The 27,515-nt window shown below is 42.4% G+C and overlaps 1 protein-coding gene across 5 annotated transcripts; it reads left to right on the forward strand.

The window, feature by feature from the left end:
- The first annotated feature begins 4,118 nt into the window (after positions 1-4,118).
- RNF44 (ring finger protein 44) lies at positions 4,119-26,746 on the forward strand. 5 transcript variants are annotated; one of them, XM_053462683.1, is made up of 11 exons: positions 4,119-4,345; positions 20,574-20,752; positions 21,060-21,261; positions 21,615-21,782; positions 22,566-22,733; positions 23,281-23,442; positions 23,604-23,719; positions 23,803-23,890; positions 23,994-24,115; positions 24,787-24,886; positions 26,119-26,746. In XM_053462683.1, exons 2-11 carry the CDS (start codon positions 20,649-20,651, stop codon positions 26,179-26,181), a joined length of 1,293 nt encoding a protein of 430 aa, XP_053318658.1. In that variant the 5' UTR covers positions 4,119-4,345; positions 20,574-20,648; the 3' UTR covers positions 26,182-26,746. The 5 variants fall into 5 exon arrangements, with proteins under 5 accessions (XP_053318658.1, XP_053318660.1, XP_053318657.1 ...); XM_053462682.1 differs by lacking the exon at positions 4,119-4,345 and adding an exon at positions 13,232-13,580; XM_053462684.1 differs by lacking the exon at positions 4,119-4,345 and adding an exon at positions 14,673-14,799.
- The last annotated feature ends 769 nt before the right edge of the window (positions 26,747-27,515 follow it).

The raw sequence follows: 27,515 nt of genomic DNA on the forward strand, positions 1-27,515 counted from the left end.
CCTTTCTCATTGACAGCTTAGCCTTATTACAGGAGGTCATCACTGCCTGTTCATCAGCAATCCATTGGCCGCTTTAAAGGGAGTTTGGACGCGGTAGGTTCCTCATCGGAGTTATCAGAGTCTGACCCTGAAGGGATGTTCCTGCCTGAGGCATGCTGGTTGCCATTCTAAGAAATAAAGTCTCCACAGAGCTAGAGAACTTAGATTCAAACCATGCCATAAAGGCATCCAGTGACATCTCTGTATGTATGAACCGTTGTAACCACTGTTCCGTGCTCACGACCCACGTTTAAATGCCAGTAACACTACCAAAATTGCTGCAAAATCTTAATAACGCCGTCGTCCCCAAGATGGCTGCCACAGCACATGTGCGTGCTATCGGAGAACCAAGATGGCCACTGAGAGGAGCAAAAAATGGCGGCGAACTCTCGCGAACCAAGAGTTCGCCACAAGACCAAGATGGCCGCCGCAATAAAGACAGAGGCAGAGAAGAACCAAAAGAAGATGGAAGCGAAAGTGAACAGATTGCGACAAACAAAACACAGGTTTGAGGACAAGTAGAAAAGAAGTGGGGGGGTGAAGGGGGTGGTGTTGGACCAGGTGAGATGAAATGGCAACTGAGGCCCATTGAAAGGACAACAGGAATAAGTGGGCAGAGTGCCCACAGGCACAGTGATCCAGGCACACAGATAACATTGTAACCAAAGGTTAGAGGAAGAGAAAAATCAACACAATGGAAGAAAATAATATAAATATGATGAGGAGAAATTATCTGACCTGCAGCTACAGTGAGCAGCAAATTAAGAGGTGGGGGTTTATGCAACTCTGGATGTTTTATCATTTGTTTTTTAGCCGTTTTCTGTTAACTCTTTCTTTGCTTCTATTCATGAGAGTAAAGAGAGATATGCCTTAAAATTATGGTTGGGTATTGAAGTAAATTTGGGGTATGATGATTGTCCAGAGCAGCTCTACGCTAACATATACATAGATAGATAACACCATAAACATACACACATAGACACATACAGTAAAGGTAAAAAATATTTGATCCCCTGCTGATTGTGTATGTTTGCCCACTGACAAAGACATGATCAGTCTATAATTTTAATGGTAGATTTATTTGAACAGTAAGAGACAGAATAACAACAAAAAATCCAGAATAACGCATTTCAAATAAATTATACATTGATTTGCATTTGACCCCTTTGCAAAACATGACTTAGTACTTGTTGGCAAAACCCTTGTTAGCAATCACAGAGGTCAGATGTTTCTTGTAGTTTGCACACCAAGTTTGCACACATCTCAGGAAGGATTTTGTCCCACTCCTCTTTGCAGATCCTCTCAAAGTCATTAAGGTTTCGAGGCTGACAGTTAGCAACTCGAACCTTTGTCTCCCTCCACAGATTTTCTATGGGATTAAGGTCTGGAGACTGGCTAGGCCACTCCAGGACCTTAATCTGCTTCTTCTTGAGCCACTCCTTTGTTGTCTTGGCCGTGTGTTTTGGGTCATTGTCATGCTGGAATACCCATCGACAACCCATTTTCAATGCCCTGTCTGAGGGAAGGAGGTTCTCAACCAAAATTTGATGGTACATGGCCCCATCCATCGCCCCTTTGATGCGATGAAGTTGTCCTGTTCCCTTAGCAGAATAATATCCCCAAAGCATAATGTTTCCACCTCCATGTTTGATGGTGGGGATGGTGTTTTTGGGGTCATAGGCAGTTGAGTTGATGCCACAACACTTTCACCCAGTTCTCCTTGGAATCATTCAGATGTTCATTGGCAAACTTCAGACGGGCCTGTACATATGCTTTCTTGAGCAGGGGGACCTTGCGGGCACTGTAGGATTTCAGTCCTTCACGGGGTAGTGTGGTCCCAGCTGCCTTGAGAACATTGACAAAGTCCTCCCGTGTAGTTCTGGACTGATTCCTCACTGTTCTTATGATCATTGAAACTCCACAAGGTGAGATCTTGCATGGAGCTCCAGACCGAGGGAGATTGACAGTTATTTTGTGTTTCTTCCATTAAAGAATAATCGCATCCACTGTTGTCACCTTCTCACCAAGCTGCTTGGTGATGGTCTTGTAGCCCATTCCAGCCTTGTGTAGGTCTACAATCTTGTCCCTGACATCCTTTGGAGAGTTCTTTGGTCTTGGGCATAGTGGAGAGTTTGGAATCTGATTGATTGATCGCTTCTGTGGACAGGTGTCTTTTATACAGGTAACAAACTGAGATTAAGTGAGTGCTCCTAATCTCAGTTCATTACCTGTATAAAGGGAGCCAGACATTTTAGGACATCAAATACTTATTTCACTGAGTAAAATGCAAATCAATTTATAACTTAATTGAAATGCGTTATTCTGGATTTTTTGTTGTTATTTTGTCTCTCACTGTTCAAGTAAACCTACCAATAAAATTATAGACTGATCATGTCTTTGTCAGCGGGCAACTGTACAAATCAGCAGGGGATCAAATAATTTTTTCCTTCACTGTACCTACTAACACTTTACACATACATGCATACACACACTCTTACAATATAAATATATAATTACACAAATTACACTAATAGCCACTCTAAAGCCATACAAAACACACACACACACACACACACATATATATATATATATATATATATATATATAAACACACCACTTTATTATCAAATAATTACACGAATATGCACACAGAGCCCCTCCAACAGCATACACGTATACATAGATACACAAAGCCAATCTAACACCATGCACTTACACATAGAAACACACATGCATACATGCTCACTCTAATACCATACACTTAAACATACATGCACACACAATATAAAACCATACACTTACATATACACACAGCCACTGTCTCTGATAATCCATGCAAACCACACACGTCCTCCTCATACACGTCTCCTTCTTACATTTTTAGCTCTAATTTTTAAGAGAGCTTCAAGTTTATTAGCAATATCGAGGGAGAGGATGTCACCAGAAGTAAGTATACAGGTTATCTTAGAGCAAAATTGCAGAGCGTCCAGCGATGTCCTCTCCCTGGATCATATAATCAGGGGGAGGACGTCACCGGAAGCTCTGTCATTTTGGCCAAAGTTCACACATGTTATCTTAGGACAAAATGGTGGACGTCATCTTCCCTGACCATCCAATCAGAGAGGATGTCACTGGAGCAATATGAGGAGCTTTTGGTGGTCATGTTTGTGGAGATGCAGTCGAAGAGAGAATAAACACCAAAAAATAGTTACCTGCGCACTATCCCAAATCCCTATGCATATTGAGACAAATTTTCTTTAGTTTCACTCCAATGCCCATTTCATGGCAAACCTCTTAGGCGAGTCCTACACTGAACATGTATTTACCTCACTTATGGTACACTTCAATGCAGTGGAACAGGCAACAATCCACTCCGATTAATGAGTGATTCCAGTCTGTGGTCACTTGATGCAAAATCAAGACTTTCTGGGAAGACCAGAAAAAATCCCTTTAATACGAGGGAGCCATTTATGAAAACCACAGATATTAAGTATTCTCAAATATTGCTCATAAATGTAATATCGCAGGACAATAGCTAAATACTGTGTATGAAAATGTTCCCACTTACAGCAGAGTGAGGGCCTACAGTGAGTCTGGGACACTCTATGCCACACTACTACTCTTGGGAGAGAGCCATTTAGCCACTGACCCTAGATAATACTCATAACTGCATCTTAGAAAGAAGACCCTCTGCATACACCAGTTTCACATGGTTTGGCTTACTAACTTGTCTTGGCAAACTAAAGTGTAAGTGGCTTAGCTGACATGCTGCATAAAAGCCATGAATAACCAACTAAACTTGACTGGCATATTGGTAAATGCCATCATGTGGTCCTTCTGCATCTACAGCATACACACAATGAAGCGTCGTATTGCTTCACAAACCCAGCTGTGGTCCGATATGCACAATTGTGGTTTTCTAGTCATGTCCATGTTGTAGAATAATTACGGCAGTCTTTGTTCTACGTCTCACGAAGTATTAGGATTACGGTAATGATTGCCTATGTGACCGTGTGGTCGGGTAATTACGGTCGTCGTTGAACGCATGCCTGTGTAGTAATGCCTTTACAGCAGTCTCTCCCCCCCGCCCCAGCTGGTTAGTACCGGGGAGGGGGAGATCCCGGTATTTTCAGAACCGATTTTCACGCAGCTGTTTTCTACTATAGATTTGTGAATGACAGGGCCGCCGTGACCACCTTCTCCCGGCACGGATGGTGGGGTCTCCCAACCGGTCCTGTATTGTGGGGGGGAGGTGGGTGATAAGAAGCTGAATCCGAGGGAGGAGGCAGCGCGATCGCCCAGACAGGTAAGCAGCAATCGAAGGGTTAAAAAGGTCATTATCTGCGGCCCGTCCCCGGGTTTTTATTGCTAGGTCTATCAATGCTCGGGTGTCCGTTTTTGCATGCTAGCTGTGCAAACTTCCAGCACGGCTGCTTATTTGCGCACACTCATACCCTTTAAACGACCATGCATCTGCCCCTATTTTCTACATCTGTTCACGAGGCCTATATGTACAATATATATAATTATAATTATTATAATTATTAATATATATAATATACTCGGCCTCATCCAGCCCTGCACACGGTTGTCTGCATTGATCGTGCTTGCGATGTTTTCCTTTTGCCTGGTTCATGGCGTCCGATCTGTATGTGGAGCTCAGCTGTGGCTGGTAATGCTCACTGCCGCCTATGCTGTTTATGGCCGGTCACCGGGGGGCTTGTCTCACGTCTGATGTGATCTGGGCACTGGGTGATCAGCATTTTCTGCTTCTCCACTTCTGCTATTACCTATATTTGTATGGGTTTGGGGTGTTAGCAGTAGGGTTCAGTGTGGCTTGTGTTATTACTAGGCAGATGTAGAGACCCAGAGACTCCAAAATATCAGGACAGCTTAAGGGTATTCTGTACATGTGTATTTCTTGCTTTTTGTCATGCCTCTATGACATGTATACATGTGTGTGTATGTATATATATATATATGTATGTATATATATTCCCTCCTATTCTACCTTGGATGGCTAGGCTTGCCCAGTGCTGACGTGATCCATTGCATCATCTGGACAATTTATTATGTTTGTTGAATAGAGATGTATTGCTATCAAACATTTACGCTGGGGTTTATTCACTAAAAGGGGAGTTGACAGTATGCAGAAAAATGCTAGTGTTGGCCCTTCATAATGAATATAAGATAAGAGTTATCATCACTCTCCTGACACTTCTCCCTTTAATGAATATATGTCACTGTGTATGTCCTAGCAGTGGAAGGGTTATTAACCCCTCTAGTGTTGTTTTTTTGTACAAACACACATTATTGTTAAGGCCCCGTAAACATATATTAAACTGTCCTCATCTGCCCTCTTACCTTAATATGACCTTCCTCAAAACTGGTATTTTTTCCATCAGACATAATGAAGGTCATCCTAATAAATTATACTGCAAATGTTGTGTAATAAAACCTAGAAGTAAGACGTTCCTTTAGTGTATCTTTCGTTGTTTTTATTTTCTATTGGTATCATCCAACGTACTGATTGAGAAAAGTGTTGCAAATCTTTAAAAATGACAGTCTGGTATGTCTGTTCACAAAATTGTTGAAAAGTTTCAGCTTCTTGAGTCCAACCCATGTCTGTTTTTCCTGCAATAAAAGATGAGCTGAACCTTGTATCATATCTAATAAATATCATCATCATCATCATATAATGCATAGCGGTGTTAGTGAGCTGAAGGCCACCTTCCCTTTAAACCTCATCCTCGTAGTAGGATCATTCGCTAATGAATATCTGTAGGGAAAGTTGTGATACATTTCATTTGGTTTCTAAAAGGTGACAGCTTGCCATTTGAATGTTCTTCCCTCTTGACAGATGCCTTTTCAGCATAGAGCAGAACACCACCTTGTGAATTTTTAATTTTTTTAACAGGGTCCATAAAGATCAGAATAAATGATACAAAAAGTTAGGTGCCAGCAATAAAACTTTAGGAGCCATGGCAGGGTTAGTCACTGAGCAAGATGAGTGTGCATTCATCAACACCAGGCTTGTACTTGTGGTTCCTGAGAGCAACAGAATACATTTCCTAATATGCCTGCTGTTGCCATACAGACATGATCCAGAGTTTTCAAAGTCAACCAGGAGTTGAGTAAGCAATGTTCACTTTTTAACATGTTCAAAATCCTTGGCCCAGTTTAACATTTTATGCTATGTAACTGCAAGATGTTCCTCACGTACCAAGACAGGTTGTCCATTAAAACTATTGTGAGAAAATGGGCTTACTACCGAGCCTTTGTGTTAACTGCTCAACATGCCAACTAGACAGTTAAAATACAAACATGCAAGGGTTTGGAAAATTGAATGCAAGAATATATATGTTTTTTAATTATTTTTCTTTAAATGTCTTATCGTTTGACTAAAGTCAGCCTAGCTGCATTATAAAGTTGTTATATGTAATTTTAGATACACTGGATGAAAACTATGCACGGAGCTGCTGAGTAAAGCACTGCTGCGTTATAAACTGTTATGAGTTGTAAGATTTATTCCCTATACAGTAGTTCTGGAGTTCCTAAAGTTTGCAGTGTGAAATCTCTGTGCTACACTTCTGCAAGATCATGCAAATGTGCGAACATAGGCTTAAAAAAACAAACAAACAATGAACCTATGTTTTGTTTAATCTGTGGATGGAAAGAATGTATTCTGCATTCATTGAATGAGGTATTTCTTCTGGCTAGTAACTATAGAGGTAAACATACATTATACTGGCTCTTGGGAGTGTCATGCAAGGACATCACCTGAAGGAGGTACCCTGTTTTTCAGGGTAGAGAAAAAAAAAAACTTTTCATAAAAACAAAACTTCTATACAGAGCACACAGTGATGTTTAAAGGAACACCTAGAAATTTTCAATGTAACTTTAAAAGTTAGTCTTTACTAATAGCATTTATCAAGAAGTTGATTTAATGTTTATGTAAAACATACAGAGGCACACAAATGGTGGGATATTTCAGTCCCAAAGATGGCTTATTTAATGATGACCTAAAGTGTTGTAACATTGTTTAGATCATATCAATGTTCTCTTTCAAATTGTTTGGCTGTTTTTATTTGTTTTAAAAAAAACCAAAAACTTTTCTAAATAGGTGTTTTGTGTAGGTGAGCTGACTATTGTTTTAGGGGTTTATTTACTAAATGGGGAGCTGTGGTATTAAGTCTCACTATTCACTAGCACGTTTCTCCTGTCAGCTCTTCCTTTAGTGAATAAACATTCCTTGTAGTAAAGCCACTACAGAAGCAAACTCACAGCTTTATCTGGGATGTAGTTGTCTGTATAGCCAAACACAGGCCACGTGATTAGTTAAAACACAATGCTACTTAAAACTTGTTCATGAAGTTTCTTTCTTCTACCATGATGATATAATGTAGCTGTTGGCCTCCAGCTCTAGACTGGTGCCTTTAGCAACTCTTACCAGCATTGCACTGAACACCATGTGTATATGTGGATTCAATAGACAACAGGAGACTGCCATGACAATGTGAGTTGAATGGTAGCTGGTTCATATGGAGTGGGCATCTCTTGGCTTCTTCTGGGTAGCTGGTTCATATGGAGTGGGCATCTCTTAGCTTCTTCTGGGTAGCTGGTTCATATGGAGTGGGCATCTCTTGGCTTCTTCTGGGTAGCTGGTTCATATGGAGTGGGCATCTCTTAGCTTCTTCTGGGTAGCTGGTTCATATGGGTTGGGCACTGGGAGAGCTCCTTAAGATATTCTTTTTTTCTGCTTCTTGTACAGATCTGTTGTTTTGCTTTAAACATTTAACCTGATTGCAAATTTGTGAAGGGTTAAATAAGTATAGTTTGCTTATTTTACAGATCATCTTAAACATTCTCCCATAGTACTAGATTTCAGTTGGTTGCTTACCACAACCTGATAGTGTCCTCAGACTGCATACATTGTAGAGTGTCCCGATTTCCTTACGGTGTTTCATGCAAACATTGCGCAACACTGTGACAGTTTTGTATATTACAAAAATAAAAAAAAACAACTTAAAACTCCATCTATCCATCCACTCATTCATTGATACAGTGAGCTGTCATGGCAGCTGATAACTCCTACTAATCTTCCTACAACTGATTATATTACTAAGTAAAGAAACACTAAAACTGAGCAGTAATTAAATACAAAGTGTGTGTAACCTTATTTTTACACAGATGTGGCTTTGTGTTTTTACCTAGTTACTTTATGAACTATGTACACAAGATGGATTAATGCAATAATTGACTCGTGCCCTGCTGGGAATATCCTGCAATACACAGTAGAATATAAATGGCTGTGTTTGGATTATGAATTACAGTCCTGAATATAAATGAGGATTTTTTTTTATCCTTCAGCAGTAAACGTATGAACCTATTCCAATGCATTCCGCAAATGAAATACTTACATGTAAAAAATACAAGTGATGCCACTTCATGGTTCATGTACGATCGGTTTTCATTCTACTTGATTACAAAGACGATCTCTGTATCATAAGTTACAGATTAGTTCCATAAATTGGGTTTTCCATTTTTTTGTCGTATCCATATTATTTTAATGAAAAACAAAGTGCCAAAGCAATCGAAGTGTTCGCCACTTATTTTCTTAAGAGTCCCTTGCTGTTTTGTGGCGCTTTTATAGTGATCAGTTGTCTGTGCCCATCTTCCATTATTAAAATGTACATTGGTATGCAGGTCATCAGGGTTTTTGAAGGTCATTCGGGTTCAATGGCTTGGGGAAGTTTCTGGGAGCTCGTTATTGCTCTGGAAAGCTATATGTTCATGAATATTTGGGTATCTCTTACGACAAAAGTCTTCTACTGGCAGTTTAAGAATCAAAAAAATGCCAGTCGATTATACCACATGGCACATTGGAGGATAATAATTTTAAGTTTGAGCCAACCGTCAGAATAATGGTAACTGCGTCCTAGAGCTCGCTCCCTTTCAGCCACATTGAATTGCCTGGGAGCCTCTAAGGCATTTGAAAGCTTGGAGGGGAGGAGCTGACATGGTATGATGACTTCCCAAGCTAATCCCTGTATTTCAGCTGACCTAGATTTGGGTGCAGCGCAGGTCCTGCTATCTAGCATCGCAACATCGAGAAGGCAAGGCATGCTTTGCTTTTTCATACAAGCTATGCAGTCAATTGGATTTTGCATTAATTTACATATTCTGTGTATTAAAGAGGCATATTGCTTCCACAAATAGCATCACCCATAATGAATCCATATCAAAGTACTTGGCAATATAATATGGATAGACCTGCTGAAGACACAGCTGCTCCAAAGATATATTGTACAGATCCCTCCATTCTCTGCGATGTGTGCCGGTTTTGGCTGCTGGAAGCCAATCACTGCAGCAAAGCCCTTCCATTGAATCAATGGGAGCAATTTCTGTGCATGCATATGTGGGGGGTCTTGTTGGATCCACTGGAAATCTCATAGTAGCTGGCTGGTAGTAAGTATCCACACATGCACACTGTTAGATTGAACACTTTTATATTTGTCCTAATAATTTGGCAATGGTTTTTAATAGTGGAGGGGCACCTATTTAATTACAATCCCTGACCCCTGCATATTGGCGGGGACTGGGCTTCATGTCAGCCAGCTAATATATCCTTTACTTAAATGCAAAGGGTTAAAATGGTAGCAAACAACCATGTTAGACAGCACTATGCCTAAAGGCAGTGATCAGGCTCTTGTCAGAGACACCATGTATGAGATGTGTGGTTGGTATTCTTGGTCTGCTTTACCAACCGGGTATTCTATATGTGGTTGGCACGGAAGAGGTTAATAGGTCTAGTGTCAGGCAAGTAGGCATATCTCACCAAGAGGTCCTGGCTATATTATACCCAGCTAGAGAGTTTTAATGGTATGGCTTTTAGGAATGTGTGTTTTTTTTTTTTTTTTTTTTTTTTTCTTTTTTGGCATATAGTGAGAGATAATTTGCTGTCAATTTGTGCCAGTCTCTTCAGCGGGGTCTTTTCATTTGTGAGTGGGACGTTGTGGTAGAAGAGGGGAATAAGCTAGTAGAATAGGTAACAGTAAAGTTACTTTTGTAATAAATCACAAAAGTCTGATAGAAACAATACCTTAAGCAGCTGAGAGGATACTAAATACAAGCTTATAGGACACTAAAGTCCTTTCTTCAGGCATAATTAAGAAATTGAAGATAAAACATAAAAAATGACTTTTTACTCCAACAAACGCTATGACTCTGAAACACATACTGTTGGATGGTGAAAGGCAAAAAGTGACTTGCGTTAATATTAACAAACTATTTTAATATTCTTATACCTACAGTTAATTGGTATCTGAACCAAACACATGAGTTTCAAAAAACAAAAAATCCATACTGGTTTGATAGCCGTGCCCTGCAGCATAATTACAATAGTCATTTATTTTTTTGGGGAAAAGCCACCTACAAGGGCTTGTAACCTTTTGGCACTCTAGGTGTTAAAGTGTTAGCTCTGATGTTGCGTAATTGGACATAAATGGCCCTTGGTGTGATTTGCATAAAGTACATTGGATGTCACGACTTGCCACCACATGACCTAGCAGTACAACAGGCTGTGCTGTGCATTCATAATCTAAAATTAATTTAACCAAGGTGAAGGGACGACTGATTCTATAGACAGAGCATACAAACACCATGCAGTTTACAATGACATTTACATCAGATATTTACATCTATATGTGGAATGACAATGTGCAAATATGCAAAATTTAGAGCAATGTGTTTTTGTGTTAGCCTGTAAACCGTAGTCCAGTCCTAGTCACATTGGGTTGTATGATCCTGTATACTTTTGTAAAAGCTTGCATCATGGCTTCTCGAAAACCAATTTTAATTGTCCAGATGGGTCTCTTTAATGTAAAGTACATTAGATGCAGTTCTTATTTTTAATCATCCCTAAAAATGAAATGAGGCTTTCAGTTTTAGATTCAGCATGGTCTAGATCAGCGGTTCTCAACCTGTGGGTCGCAACCCCTTTGGGGGTCAAACAACCCTTTCACAGGGGTCACCTAAGACCATGAGAAAACACGTATTTCACAATATATAATTACATAATTTTATGGTTGGGGGTAACCACAACATGAGGAACTGTATTAAAGGGTCGCGGCATTCGGAAGGTTGAGAACCACTGGTCTAGATAACATCTTCCAACTTCTGATGTTCCCACTTCTCAGTGCATACTTTTAGATCTTGTGTTTCCCCCCATCCATATTAAATGTACACACGCATTGGGACACAACTCTTAATTATTGAATTCTGGGGTTTCAATCAGACCAACTGCCACAGGTGTATAGAATCAAGTGCCTAACCATGCAGTCTGTGTTTACAAACATTTGTGGAAATGAAGAGCTCAGTAAATTCAGGTGTGGTACTGTGATAGAATGCCACCTTTGGAAGTCAGTTTGTGAAATGTCATCGTAATAGTGGTATTATTAGAAAGTAGGAGCATTTAGGAACAGCAACAACCACGTGAAGTCACAGAGCGGGGTCACCGAGTGCTGAGGAGCCTGGTACGTAAAAGTCACCAACGCTCTGCTGATTCCACAGCTGAAGAGTTCTAAACTTCCACTTGTGTTAATATCAGCACAAGAAAGTGTGCAGTGGGAGCTTCATGGAATGGGTTTCTATGGCTGTGCAGTTCATGCAATCACCACATATAATGCCAAGTGTCAGATTAAGTGGGATGAAGCATGCCACCACTAGATTCTGGAGCAGTTGAAACCTGTTATGTGGCTCACGCAGTTTCACAGGCTGGATAATGGTATGTGGCTGTTTTTCAGGGGTTGAGCCTAACTTCCAGCAAAGGGAAATCTTAATGCTTCAGCATTGTCCAGATGTTTCGGACAATGCTATGCTTCCCACTTTGTGGGACCAGTTCGAGGAAGGCCCTTTTGTATTCCAGCATGACTGTGCCCCAGTGCTCAACGCAAGGTCCATAAAGACATGGTTGGGTGAGTTTGGTGTGGAAGAAGTGGACTGACCCTCGCAGAGCTCGGACCTCAACCCCCATTGAACAACTTTAGGGAAGAACTGGAATGGAAACTGCGAGCAAGGCCTTCTCATCCAACATCAGTGTCTGACCTCACAAACGCTCTACTGTATAAATGGGCAAAAATTCCAACACACTCCAAAATCTTGTGGAAAGCCTTCCTAGTATAGTGGAAGCTGTTATAGCTGCAATGGGGGGACCAACTACATATTAGTGTCTATGTATTTAGAACACAATGTTATAAAAGCCCATGTTGGTGTATTGGTCATTTGTCCCAATACTTTTGTCCATATACTGTATTTTGTTCCATTTATTGGCACTGATACCTGCTCCTTGCCAGAAGCAGCAGTGAAAGGAGAGAATCCAATGTCATACAGTTGAATGTTCATGTTTGTTCTTGGGGTACTGTGCACCATAAATACATGTTGAACTCCCGGGGTATCTCACCTCCAGCAATGCCTGTTCTTATTATGATCAGTTACACTATGAGCTGTGTGTACATGTACTTTCCAGCTAGGTTATGTACAAAAAGAGCCTGGGGATTAGAATTATGGAAGCTGTACTTCCATTGCTGCTTTATCATAAGTCACTGCTATGCCTTAGGTCTTTTTTTTTTTTAATGGTGATTTCTAAGAACAAATTCGGTGTGGGGATCTGCTGTGTTGTGTTTTTGGAAAAACTTTTATTAAAACTGGATGATATTTTACTTGGAGGTGTGAAACCATGGAAGAAACACTGTAAACTTGACTCTTATTTCCCTTTTTAATACTCTTCAAAATATTACTGGGCACAATGTTTAACATTCTAGCATGTGTAAAAATAAAATGTTATATAATACATAGAGTAGGCCTTCTAAGGAGGCATAAAGGTAGCAAGACTGCTTGCAGGCTGTGTTTTTTTGTTTGTTTCTAGTTACATTTTAATGTTCTTGATACTTTGTAATTTGTTTTTGTTATCAGTATACCCCTTGAACGTGTACTGACAAATGTTGGGTCACTCACTCTCAATGTGTACAGCTGCCATCATGTCACTGCAGCCCGTTTTTGTTCGTGTAGTTTGTGTTAAACCCCGGGGATTGTGAGGGCGGGTTACCTGTCCTCAGACAGGTGTGTTGTGCTTGAGGGTGTCCCTCGGTAATGTGGTGTGGGCGTGCCACAATTACGTCACCTGTCCGTGTGTTTGGCAGCCCTTGCAGAAACCCGTTTGTATGCGATTGGTCGCTGGCTTGGTTAGGGCGATGACGTAAGCTCCAAGTAAAATTGCCGCACTCTGTATATGTCCGTGCGCGCCCTTTGGTTGGTCACGTTGCGTGCGCGCTCCGGAATGTTGTGAATTGAAGTTAGTCGTTGTCTGCCTCGGGGCCGCGCCCGGGGCCTTAAAGGGACAGGGACCAGCACTTTTGAAAACGCTGCACGTTCACGAGACTCGGGCGTGCTCCCCCAGTATTCGGGGGAGTTGAGTGCCTTCTACACATCCCTCTGCTGATGCCGAAATAGAAGACTAGCAGCCAGAGGCCCGAGCCTGCCAGGTAAAACGGATACACAAGGTGGCAGACACACCTAGAGAGGTGGCCGTGACCTGACCCCAGAGCGACAGTCAACTGTCGGGGGGTGCAGCCGCTGCTGTTACTCGGGCTCCTCACACTAATCCAGCTGTGCCCTTGGTATAACGGGCCGCATTAACACCTACGGGTAGGGTTTGTATCTGAGACCTGGCATGTCTCGCCGCATTTGGTCAGTCGGTAACAGCGACCGAAATGATTACTGTAATGGGTTGACTAACGGGCTGTGGCACAACTGCTGGCCGCTGGCGATCGCTCTGTGTGCCCACCTGATATAACCCTTTATTGCTCGATATGTGTCACTGCCCTATGCGCCGTGTTCTGCAGACCCCCCTAGCCGACCGTGTGCCCCCTGTCACAGTCAATACCTGGGGATTGTGCCCGCGGCAACAGCAGCCCTTGCGAGCGAGTCAGCTGGGATGTGTGCACACGGCCTGTGCTCTGTTTATATACAATGTGTCTGCCCTCCCGTGCGCTGCATGCGGGAATCTGGGCTCATTGTTCACTGTATTCATTGAGCGCTACATTGTAACCCACCGAAAGGGTTACATCAGGATACGAAGCTGGATCTATTCGTGTTTCCACTTGTGATTGTCCGTTCTGCGCCCTCTCTATTGTTATACTAGGTCAGGGTCGCCCTGCTGCTAGCTGCACACCTATTTGCTGTAATTATCTCAGCGTCCTTGTGTCCCCTGATAATTAGACTGTATACTGTCATGGCCAGAAGCTACCCTGTGCGGTGACACGCCGTGCAGCCCGTAGACTCGGGCTGTACTCCCCCTGTGTATACCGTGTGAATGTGCTGGCTTCAGTCCCCAGCTCCCTCCCTCACATCCTGCCCATGTGCTGCTGCAGCTCTTTGTCTGTAAGCAGGGCGCTCGGTTTGGCATGACTCGGGTACTGCTGTCGGGGTGATCTCTCCGGTAGGGCTGCCACACGTGTGCTGGTCACTGTGTGTGTCATGATGTTGTTCTGCTGTCTTTCTTTCCTCAGCCCTCCCTCCGCCCCTCCGTAGTCCGCTCTCCCTCCCTTTGTGTCTCGCTGGTCTCTGTCCTTACTGGCACTCTCGGTGCCCGCGTTACGTGGCCCCCGGGACCTGCTGGTGACCGGACGGGTGAGAGATTTTGGGGTCGTGTTGGCGATCTAGTGGTTTGCATGCTCTCCTTGCTGCGGGAGGAAATAGAAGGTAGTTTCTTTTGTTGTTGCTTTGTGTTTCCTGCTGAGCACATGGTCCGAGTCCAGGCTGCTCTTAAAGACACAGCCTATCCCTGCTCTGTTTCGGTTGTCTCCTCCAGACAGGTCTTCTGCAATCCGTGGTACTGTTTGAACGGCTTTATGGACACATAATAAGAGATGTTAATCATTGGCATATCCAGCCCTCCTGTGTCTAGAGCTGCAAACCTCCAAATCAATAAACAGGCATGTAAGGCTGCAGCAATTATCGGTTACTTTGTTTAATTTTAGTGTCAATGCCCAACTATATTATGGCTCACCAGAGCCCTTTTCCATTGTACTCATTTGTATATCTCCAAGTCACCTGTCTTGGTGACACCCCTAGTTTTTGACTGGGTTTTTTTTTGTGTAAATGGCAACACAACCCATTTGCTCTTGTAACTTTTTTAAAATCTCAATTAGAAGGTTATTTGTTTGCTATATCATATTCCCTTTTGTTTGTGATTGGTCAGTAGGCCTAACTTAATTATATGACCTTAACTGGGTGAAGTCTGATAGACCTTCATGGAGTTAAATTGTACAGACACTAATGTGGTGTAAATGAATTCTGCACATTTATATTAAGTAGTGGGCCAAGGATTTGTTGGGTTGACAAATTTCTAGAAATAATACCAAAAGCGTTGGTTTCTTGACTTTGTTGTTCTGCCCTGTATATTTCCATTGCAAAGATGGTCTTTCACACTCTAAACTTGTGACACAGCAGTCTCCTACCTGGCGCTGTTAAGGCAAACTTTGCATAAATACTTTATCTTGCTCTATTTTAGCGGATACCTTTCTTGCACAAACACACAACCATAAAATGTGCTCACTAAGAAACTCTCATTAATCCATGTTCATTAGTTGACCTGCTTTAAAGTGGGTGATACATTCCTCAGTTGGTTCACAAGTATTTTTTTTTTTTTAAATTTCTAATATTTATAACAAGGGTATAATTGGGCAGTTCTGTTGAAGTCAGCCCAATTGGACTGGTGACCCAATATATTTTAATATAGTTTCCCCAGAAATATTGTGCCAGAACACAGGGTCTTAGATGTGTTCATATGTATCCAAATAGACCTATCATACACAAACAAGTGAGTGACAAGGTGGCCTTTTGTGAAGAGAATAAATGTATAAGACGAAAATGTACACTCCAGCGATACTGAGTACTAGCAAATGTTTGTATAAGCATATAGCGATGTCTACTTAAATTAATTGGATTTGTCTGAAAACCGCTGTGTGACTGGGATACCACTCAGGTGCTATTTTTGAAGGGACAATCTAGTCCTTTTTTATGTTCTTAAAGGATGTTGGAACTCGTTTTGCATGAGCTCCTATGGTTTTGGTTCATGCATTCCTAAAGGGGCACTCGAGCTGTCATTGGCAAATGATGGCTGCGTGGTCCATTTTGCAAACGCATGGAGCGACGCATTTGTCCCCGTTGCCCAACCCCCAGCTAAGTGCCATGCAGAAGATGTGTTTGGTCGAATACATCTCCATGCAGGTGATGTACTCTCCTCCAGTCAGCTCCATGGCTGGTGCTGGGAACACTGCAGGCATGGCCTTGTGCTCATCTGTGGAAAGTCGTCCCATGGATTGGCTTAAAGCAGCCAATCGGTGGCAAGTATAGTTGCCACGTGGAGGCGGTCAGGTTCTTCTGTGTCAGGTAGGTGCTTTTATTTATTTTTCCCTGATTTGGAGGAGTGCATTCTAAAGTACTCACAGATGAGTTTAATATGCACTCTTCTATAGTGAGGGTGTCAGGGACATTATACTGTCTCTTAACTGTCTCATTTGCTTCCAGGAAGTGTAAGCCAGAAGCATACTTAAGTATACTTCCTGCCAGGCCCGGACTGGGACACAAAATAGGCCCTGGCATTTAAGCCTGAGCAGCCCATTTTTGTTTATTTATTTATTTATTGTTAAAGCCCACCCTTCATGTACCATCTCTGCATTTACTCATTCACACAAATCATTAATACATTCATTAATGCAGTCTCACAAATCATTCAAGCAATTCATCCACACATGAATTCATTAATTGTCATACACATTCACACAATTCATCCACACATTTATTCATTCATTCTCATACGCATTCACACTACCCTCTCTCCCCATCTTATCTGCCCCTTCTCACTATGTCCCCCCTTTTCACAATGTACCCCCTCTCACTATCTATCCCCTCTCCCCATTTCTCACTATCTAACCCCCCTCTGCCCCTTCTCACTGAAATTATTTGGAACTACAGCAGTCAATAGCATGCGTTATAATCTAATTTTGAATTTAATTGAAAATCTGTTGAGTATGTGCAGGAAGTATACGGGGGGAGGTTACACATCTTTATTAGTGTAGGTATTTTTTATATAACCAAAGAACAAAAAAATGGACCCCAATATACATTTATGATATACAATATATCAAATATGGCTGGAGTGGTCTTTTTAAAGTGTAGACTGAGCAGTGGCTTCAGATTAAATTACCTGTGCTCCAAGGTAAATTGTATAAACATATATTCCTGTGCCCTTCTGTAGATACAATTGTGATGGGCCTAATATTAGATATACATTTTGAGTAATTTTGTATCCTTAATGATTTGTGGTCTTTAACCACAAAATGATCTTGGCAATCATGAGTTTGGGGAATATTTGCAGACTGCTGGATCTTTGTACAGGATGGGTAACTTCTTGAAATGTGGGGCTTTGAGTATACGTTGTATAAATAGAATGATTTATTCAGGGCCGGACTGGGACTGAAAAGCGGCCCTGGAAAAATTTGGAGAGCAGCCCCATATAGTTTATCTCACGGTGAAGCTCTTATACCCACACGCACCCCTTATACACACCCGAGTCACACTATGTGCCATTCTTTTTATCTCATTATTTGTATTAAAATGCCAGAAAGCAAAAGTGTTAAAAGGCCCTAATAAATGAAATACATTACACATAATGGGATCAAAACATTTACTACTGCGAACATTTTTAGATGAAAGAGTTCCATTTTATTCAGTGGAACAAAACACCGATCACATTATTCTTCACGATATTCTGGTAAGAAATTTTTATTTCTTTATTAATTCATGTAGACTATTTTTTTTCCGTATTTAATAAAAGCTATGATTGAGACATGTTTGGTTTTTATTTCCTTTCATTTGACAACCTACCCCCGAGTTATGCACCTCTGCCCCAGGCTTGCCACTCTGCCCCCCTGATATGCCTTCTAACCCCCTATATGCCACTCTGCCTCCAGAAATGCCTTATACCCCCTATATGCCACTCTCTCCCATGATATGCCTTCTAACCCCCTATATGCCACTCTGCCATATAGGGGGTTAAAAGGCATATCATGGGACAGAGTGGCATATAGGGGGTCAGGGCCGGCCGAAGACTTAACGCCGCCTGGGGCGAAGTTTAAAACGCCGCCCCCCCCCCGACGTCGGGGGGGGGGCATTTTAAACTTCGCTGACGCCATAATCTACGATCCCCCCCCCCCCGCGGTACTTACCTTTTAACAGTCCTGCGGTGAGTCTCCCTGCTCTGCCACGGTGCCGGTTTGTAATGCTGAGCGCCGGAAATTGACGTCACTTCCGGCGCTCTGCATTACAAGCCGGCACCGGGAGCGAACAGGGAGACTCGCCGCAGAGGAGAGAGAGAGAGGGGCGCCGAGCGGGTAAGCGAAAACCACTCGGCGCCCCTCTCTCTCTCCTCCGCTTCAAAAAAAAAAACAAAAAAAAGCGCTCGGGGCGGCAAAGTGCCGCCCCTTCTAAAGTGCCGCCTGGGGCAATTGCCCCAGTCTGCCCCATTATAGGGCCGGCCCTGTAGGGGGTATAAGGCATTTCTGGAGGCAGAGTGGCATGAAGGGGGTTAAAAGGCATATCATGGGGCACTCTGCCTTCAGAAAAGCCTTATGCCCCCTATATGCCACTCTGCCTCCCCGATATGCTTTATACCCTCCTATATGCTCCTCTGCCCCATGATATACCTTTTAACCCCCTTTATGCCACTCTGCCTCCGATATGCCTTTTGACCCCCTATATGTCACTCTGCATCCAGAAATGCCTTATACCCCTAAATGCAACTCTGGCATATAGGGGGTTAAAAGGCATATCATGGGACAGAGTGGCATATAGGGGGGGTATAAGGCATTTCTGGATGCAGAGTGGCATATAGGGGGACACACTTACATACACACACATGCTGATTTTTTTTGTTTTTAACAAATACAAAAAACATAATACAGTACAAAAAATACATTATTTTACTCACCTTCTACTTCTCTTGACTTCCTGGTAGCTGCACACTGTTCTCCTTTATGCTGACAGGATGCCACTGACCTGACATCCAGTGCTGCAGCAGTCTGAGTGCGAGGGGGCGGAGCTTCCACCTCACGCTGCTCCCATCACTATGCAGCCATCAGACTGCTGGGAATGTAATCTGAATGGCCAATGCGTGCTGATGCCGCCGGCCGGAGCTACTTTAACACTTTTTTTTTATTTATATGGTAAGCTGGATCGGCTTGCCATATAAAGTAAAAAAAAAAAAGTATTAAAGCAGAGGCGGCCGGCGGCATCAGCACGCATCGGCCGTTCAGATTGCATTCCCAGCAATCTGATGGCCGCATAGTGATGGGAGCAGCGTGAGGGGTGAAAGGTCAGTGCGAGGGGGCGGAGCTTTCACCCCTCACACTGCTCCCATCACTAGACGGCCATCGCACACGGCTGCTGGGTGCTGATGCCGGCCGGCCGCATCAGCGGCCGCTTTGATTAGATTTCGGGCAGCCTGGGGGGCAATTGTCCCCCTGCCCAGCCCGCCCCTGGCACCGAGGGAGGCGTTCAATGCCATTTGCAGCCGCTCAGCGGCTGTCTTCATGGTTAGTCTGCCGGCCGCCCAGCCCACGGACCTTCCGGCCCACCGGGAAATTTCCCGGTATCCCGGTGGGCCAGTCCGGCCCTGGATTTATTCTATGTACCTGCAACCATGAGTAGCTAATGCAATGACAGACAAGTCTCAGTTTGAACAAGATAACTTACCATAGTTTTGTGGCAGCATTGTGCAATGTATAGCAATTCTTTCAAAAACTCCTAATTCATGTTTGGCTTCTTAAGTTTTTTTTTTTTTTTTTTTTTTTTTTTTTTTTTTTTTTCTTGGCTATAGCAGAACCACTGTGTATTGATTGGATCAGAGCCAGTCAGTGGTCTCTTTGGCTTCCTGAGATTGCCATGTTGTGTTATGATTGTGGTGCTTGCAGTTCTTTTTTGTTTGTTTTGTGGTTTGTGTGTTTTTTTTGTTTGCAACATTGTTGTTTGAAGTATCTTATGAAATAACCTTTCCACATTGCTTATGAATAGGTAGCTAGCACTCACTATAATGTACTTGTTATATAGCAATATCCAAGTTTAGGGCAGGAAGATGTACAACATTAACCATGTGTAAAATGTAGTTACATGTGTGCAGTTAGAATGAGTTGCTCCAAACCATAAGGCATTGTGGACTTGGTTCTAGAATTAGGCGATATTGTGTAAGTTTAATGATACCCTTTTTCCTTCATATGGGAAAAATGCATCCACAGTTGAGGTGGACCAAAACTGTTCAAATATGTCAGAGGGGAATATGAATTTCCGTAGTGACAGGAAACGATGTAGTTACAACTTTTTAATATGCTGTGCAACCTGTGATGTTGTAATGGAATGACACACAGATCAAAGAGAAACATAGGTTTAGGGTCTCACGGGTGTCTGCTTTTTGGCAGAGTGCCGACGACAGGTGTGAAGATACGGCGTGTTGTGGAAGCCCCTCTCACCACTCCGCCTTCCCGACGTCACAAATGCGACCATGGGAGCTGGCAGTGAATAGGTGGCCTCCCTCAGCCCCCATTAACCAGCGGAGGTTCTTGGGGCCCTGCAGCACCACTGCACAACTCAGACGAAGGTAGGAGCTGCGGGGCTCTGGAAGAGGCACCACCCAATAAAAAAAAAAAAAGTGCTCTTGAGATGTTGGCTACCTACTCTGTCACATTTTTGATACACCCAGATGCCTGATATCACACCAACCAAGTGTTTTTAATGTTTGTGTCTAGCCAGCAGACATACAAATGAGAGAGCCCATATAATTACCTTATGTTTTTGTGTGTCATCCTTAGACATATCCATACAGGCGCAAGTGGTGAATTCTATTGTAACATTTTGTTTTTTTGTCCCTCTTTTTCCCTTCTCTCATCTTCTGTCATACTCTTTAGTCCTCCGATTAGGCGCCAGTGGGGACGGAGGGATAGACCTCAGCAGAGTGTCTTTGTACAGGATGATAGTTTTGTGAGGCCTGCCTTTTTTCCTGTAGATGATCGTAGAGTTTTTGCCCTCACCAGCGCTCCACCACGAATGCTCCATCCTGCTACACACTCCACTCAACAGACGCCATTCATGGTCGACCTCCATGAGCAGGTAACATTGACAAACTAAGTTTGTTTTCTGAAATGTTCAGTGAAATGTTTGTTTTCTGAAATGTATCCTAAACTGCACTGTGTTATGGGGATCCGTGTATGTGATAAGCATGTGTATTCAAGGAGGTTTAGGCTTACTTCCTTGTCTAATATGCTTCTACATAGGTTCACATCAGCTAATTTTTAGAGGAACCTATGCAGTGCAAGAGATTGGGATGTAACATTTCAGGATGATTAAACAGCTGGCAGTACTTTAAAACCATCACACTATACATATGTTCCAATAGTACAGATGTTTAGCATAAACACTACAAAATATTAATTTGGGTTGTTTCTTTTTGTTTCATCTTCCAGGTGCACCAGGGACCTGTCCCTTTATCATACACTGTTACAACCGTAACAACACAAGGCTTCCCTTTGCACACTGGCCAGCACATCCCAGGTTGCAGCACTCAGCAGCTGCCAGCATGTTCTGTCATGTTCAGTGGGCAGCACTACCCACTCTGCTGCCTGCCCCCTCCGGTGAGTGGGATCTGAAAATCGAAGTGCATGATGGCAGAGAAACGGATATGTCATAGCAACAATATATGTACAGTTTAATACAGATTTGTACATTGTTGAACAAGTCGTGAAATGTTTTAATTTGTTGTTTGGGCTTCTAAAAGGGTATGTTTTATTTATTTGGCTTAAGTTTACTTTTTGATGTTTCTTTTTTTACTTAAGTACCTTTATCTTATACATGCAAAGTGATTTTAATTATGTAGACAGTACTTTTAGCAGTGTATTATGTGGCTGTATTTTGCTATTCTAGCACAGCCAGTACAGTGCAGTATATTTCTGGAGCTACGCAGAGGCAGAATATTGGCAAATTCTGTACAATCTGCCACCTACTCCTACATGTGCTGCTCTAGTTGACATACTGCAAGAGACCAAACAAGCACTGTTCCCATCTTTGGTTATACACTTCTCATCTTCATACTAATAAATCTTCATAACTAAATGATTCAATAATAACATAATACTTTAAAGGAGGAGACACAGGAAAGCGCTGCATGGACAGCTCCTATAAACAACATTTCAATACTTCTTTCTAATGGGCTACTTTTGGGGGAAATAGTCTTCTCTAGGTTATGGATCTGGGAGATGCACCATATATTGTCCCCTGTGACTTAGGGTAGCGAGGTACAGCTTTGTTACCTGGAGTCCTCTGTCATCATGTTGGTAATGTATTTGTTATACTGGCAGTCGTGTTTGGATGAATGCCTGGTTTATTCCCTAAGCACCTTTTATTTTTTCCCATAACAGCTGATTCCAGGGTGCACAATGCAGCAGCTTCCTGTCTCATACCAGCCATTTCCCCCCCTGCTGTCCGGAGAACATTACATCTTACACCCGCACCCACCAATGCCTCCACAACAGCCTCCCCATCTGGCTTCACTTGCCCCCTTTGTTACAGTGCAGCCCCAGAGAATGGTAAGTGCAGGTTATACTGCATATTATTACAGGACATTGTGTTTAGCTGTATAATTTAACATGGAAGCTGTTATTGGTCACTGGTAAGCATGCAACAAATTTGGAAAACCGTGGATAACGCATTGGGGTATATTCACTAAAGGGAGAGGTTTTTTTTTTTTTTTTTTTTTACACCTTTCTCACTTCACTATTCAGCCTGAAAGACTATCAGTAGAGAGTTTGCCCAGCCAGAATGTCTGAGCTGGCCCTGTTTAATGCACAATTCTATACATTTGTAAATTTGGTATTATCAACTAACTCTTTCATTTTATCCTCCTGACAAGGTTTTATAACTACTGTGTTAAACCTATGAGGTGGGTTGGGTTCTCAATGTACTACGTTATAAATTATGATTATTAAAACAAGGCATTTCAGTAAATATGCCCTACTATAGAGCTGTTCTGTATGAGGTTCAGAATAGCATCTTAAATATGTTTAACATTCTAAAATCTGCAGGTTTTCTTTTTCGCAAACAATATGAACAGTGTTGCTCTTCTTTCTACCTCAGCCTCTGCAGAGGATAGAGAATGAGTTGGATGTTCGGGGGGACCAGCATCACATGGGCAATTTCCCATTCCATCACTCACACCCTGTGCCTGCACTGCCCCATTCAATGCCCATGCATTACCTCTCCCATGATGCACTGCACCAGGATATTTCCTTTCCAGTGGTAAGTGGCACCGTAACATGGTTTTTCTAGAAGAAAACTTAATTTTCTGTGGCTCATTACAATTATTGCTTCCATTAACACATTTCCACTGATTTATTGGTTAGTGTTAATCTTTAGTTGTGTATATTTATGGCTTGTCTACTGTGCTAATTTATGTGTAGCCATATGCTCATCTGATGCCACGGCGATTGAATGCCCAACGGTATCGCCTACAGCAACCACTGCCACCTCCACCTCTGCCTCCTTCGTATTACCCAAGTTTTCTACCCTACTTTCTGTAAGTATGGCACTGCATGCCTTTCTATTGATATCCTAATGCCATCCCCATAAGAGGATTTAAATGGCATTTTCTCTTTGCAGTTCCATGCTTCCTGTGTCTCCCACCTCTGTTGGTCCAGCCATAAGCCTAGATTTGGATGTGGATGATGTAGAGATGGAGAATTATGAGGTGAGTTGGCTCTGACCCTCCAGCAATATACTGTGTACTTGCCTGCTTAACTGTTACTGCCAAGCTCTTCTTTGGCTTGTAAACTGACTTTTATCTGTTTTAGGCATTGTTGAATCTAGCAGAACGTCTGGGGGAAGCTAAACCACGGGGACTAACCAAAGCCAACATTGAGCAGCTTCCTTCTTACCGCTTCAACCCTGAGAGCCACCAGTCTGAGCAGACACTGTGAGTGAATTATGACCCTGTAGCTAAGGAAGGAGATATGATGTGAAGGAATGCATTAAAATAAGTTTGGTCTCTGGTGAAATAACGTTTAAGCCTAGCAAAGTACAGTCTCTGAGGAAACTTCAGTAGACCTGTGTAGGTCTGGGTGAAGTAAGACTGGATAACCAGGTGTGTGCAGCAAAGAGAGCAAAGGTGTCTAAAACCTTGCATGGCAATCTGTCATACACTGCCATCTGCAGGTGTGAGATATGGTAAAATATTTAATAGCCCCTGTCTCTGCTTTTACCTCATGACTAAAGGATGCCCAATTTGTTCCAGCTGCATTTTTACCTCAAATGTAGCGCCGACCCTGTCTGTCCTCTGGTTCCTCGTAGCACATGTTGTCTCCAACATCCCACGGCAGCAAATCTGATTCTGATTTAACCAGCACTCTCTTCCTGTTGAATGGGTGTTTGAATCCTGTGAACTGACACACAATGACCTATTAAGCTACAGGCATATGTTGTCTTTGTCCACCTCATTTACTAGATATGAGATGTAGATGCAAGGTGTTTTTCACTGAATGTATTTCTATGTTCAGAAAATGTTCTTAGCATTAATACATTTATATTTTGGTGTAGGCTATTAGGAATGCAAGCTTAAATAAACAAAGCCTATTCTTTTCCCCTTAGATGTGTGGTTTGCTTTAGTGACTTTGAAAGCCGACAGCTCCTCAGAGTGTTGCCGTGTAATCACGAGTTCCATGCGAAGTGTGTTGATAAATGGCTAAAGGTAGGTCAATTTCTTTTCATCAGTGCTCAGAAGTAGCCTACTAGACAATCCATCTGACTTCTTGGGATTATTCACTTCAGGGAGAGCTGTGGTTTAAACTTTCTGACTGTGCTATCAATTATGTTATAACTTCTTCCAGCTTTATTATGTATATTTCAGACTTTGAAGAAACCTCACTAATTCTTCTACAAATTTGTTTGCAGCAAACGCTCACTCACTGGGTTTGGCTCTTCATAATGTATAGTGAAATTAAGAAGCAGAAACTCTCTGCCTTAAGTGAACAAACCTCTTTTTCCAAAATATCACATGGCTGACAAAGGAGGGTTATTGGAACAAAATAAATATAAAATAAGTTTTTTTTTTTATTAGTGCTAATCTACATTACTGTATACAACAGTGTAGAGCCCTGCGCGGGACTGCTTTTTTAATCCGGCTCCCGCTGTTTTGAATCCCGCTCCTGCAATGTGGGTGTTCCGCTCCTGCCACATTTGTGGCCAATCACGCCCGCCTCCTTACCTGATTTCCCGCGCAGTCCCGCAAGGCTGCCCTTGAGTTGTTCCCTCACAGCGTCTCTTCTCTTGCTCTGCCCAGGAACAAGGCGGAGTCACGGGAAGTGATGTCACATCACGTGACTCCGCCTTGTTCATGGGCGGAGCAAGATAGGAGACACTGTAATGGAGCAGCAAGAAGGCATCCTTGTGGGATTACCGGGACCCGCAGGTACAGTGCCTGACCTGCCGCAAGTTTTTGGGTGGGTCCCGCGGGACCCGCCTCCCAATGCAGTCCTCTACAACAGTGTATTAATGTATCAATGAAGCAAATTGTAGGCTGTCTAGTAAAAGTAGATTATGAAACTGAAAGTGCTGGATATGCGTAAAAAATGTCTCAATGTTTTCATATTATCACATTTTAATCTGTAGTAGTTGGAGCATAAAATGTTCAGTCATATATGAGTACATTAACAATAAGATATGGTTCTCATGAGCTGAATTCCTACTAGTGTGAGGTATTGAACACTAGCTGCAAACAGGCTGGGATTTCTGGATATATCCAATTTAAGAAGGGAACCTAAATAAAATGTTTTAATCTAATTAACATGCTTGTGTTCAAGAATGTCCATAAACTCTGGTCTGTTTCTGGCCTTCAAGGCCTAGTGTTTGACTCACATTCTTAGAAGCTGTGAGTTTCATCCTACCTTGGAAATGATTACATCTGGTTTATTTTCATTACAGTCAAACCGCACATGTCCAATCTGCCGGGCTGATGCCTCTGAGGCTCATAGAGATGGAGAATGAGGCGCAAATAATGTCCCCTCACCTCCTCCTGGTGCACAAACCCCGAGGGATCAACACACAATAAACCAGCCTCCTTGTCTGACTCGGATGCTTCAGCTTCTCTCTCCACCTTCGTCTGTCCTTCCAGCTTGGACACAGCAGCTTTGGATGTGGAGGTGGTGTCGAGTCACACATTCCACGTTCTCCATGCTAATACCTCTACACCTCAATACTTCCAACCAGTACCCATAAATTCTCATATTTGTGGGCTAAGGAAGTAATTTGAGTTGTGTTGGAGTTAACATTGGTTGCAAATGGGTGAGATTATTTCTCTCCCTTCCTTTTTGAGGGTAGCTTATGCGTAAAATAAAAAGACTGGGCCGTTATGGCCAGTGCTAGCCCCCAAAGGGTATTTTGAGGCATTACCAGGGACACCCTGTTTATATATTTTTGCTGCCAATCCCTTTGGTTGAGGGAAAGGCCACAGCTGCTTTTTTAATGTTTGCACTGAAGCCCTAGTAGGGCTTTTTCTTATTATTTCCTTGTTTTTATAATGGCCTGTATTAGGTTATTTTATAAGCTTTAGATTCTAATCAGCATCTTATGTCGTAATTTTTATTTTTGTCTGATGCTGCATTGCCCTGTATTTCCAGCCTTCTGCCTCATTTGAGCAATCCATTTGAAGTCACTTGAGACCAGTATAAGAAACATACTGAAGTGCATTGCAATGTGAGAACAATCATATTTTTTCCTTTTATTTTTTTGTGTGAAACAGACTCTGTTCTGCTTCCAGTGACCCACATTTAACCAGTATTTTTACATATTCAATTTTTAATTTAACACTGCAATTGGTTTTAGCGGATAAACAAAGGTGCGTTATATTAGGTAGACCACTGATCGCTGACCCCCTCCCAGGGTTTCTGCACCCATTAGCTACTGAATTGACTAGTGTAGAAAACTGCATTTTTGTTCCAAAATGTACAAATGGTGCTTTAATAGTCTGTAGTCAAACAGAGTTAATTTGCAGGTATTTCTCCTCTTGAAAATGTTACGCTCAGCTTTTTTTTTTTTTTTAACCTGCATTTGGTAAAGTGTCTGATCTGCCCTTGAGACCTTACAAGTCTTTTAATTCCAATTTTCGGTCACTTAGTACTCACCAGTTGTGCAAGAACTGCTTGCTCAGCTTATTTACAGTCCCTGCAATGAACCCTGGTAATGCCTCTGCGTTCTATTTTGTTAGGCAGCAGGTTTACACACTCGCGGGTTGGTGTGACTCCACACGATACACCAAACGGTGTTCTTGTGAGCGTGGTGCACATGGTACCTGCATTTTCCCACACTGGGCCCTGTGGGGG

The sequence above is a fragment of the Spea bombifrons genome, chromosome 4, assembly GCF_027358695.1.
Source record: "Spea bombifrons isolate aSpeBom1 chromosome 4, aSpeBom1.2.pri, whole genome shotgun sequence".
NCBI classification, from domain to species: Eukaryota; Metazoa; Chordata; class Amphibia; order Anura; family Pelobatidae; genus Spea; species Spea bombifrons.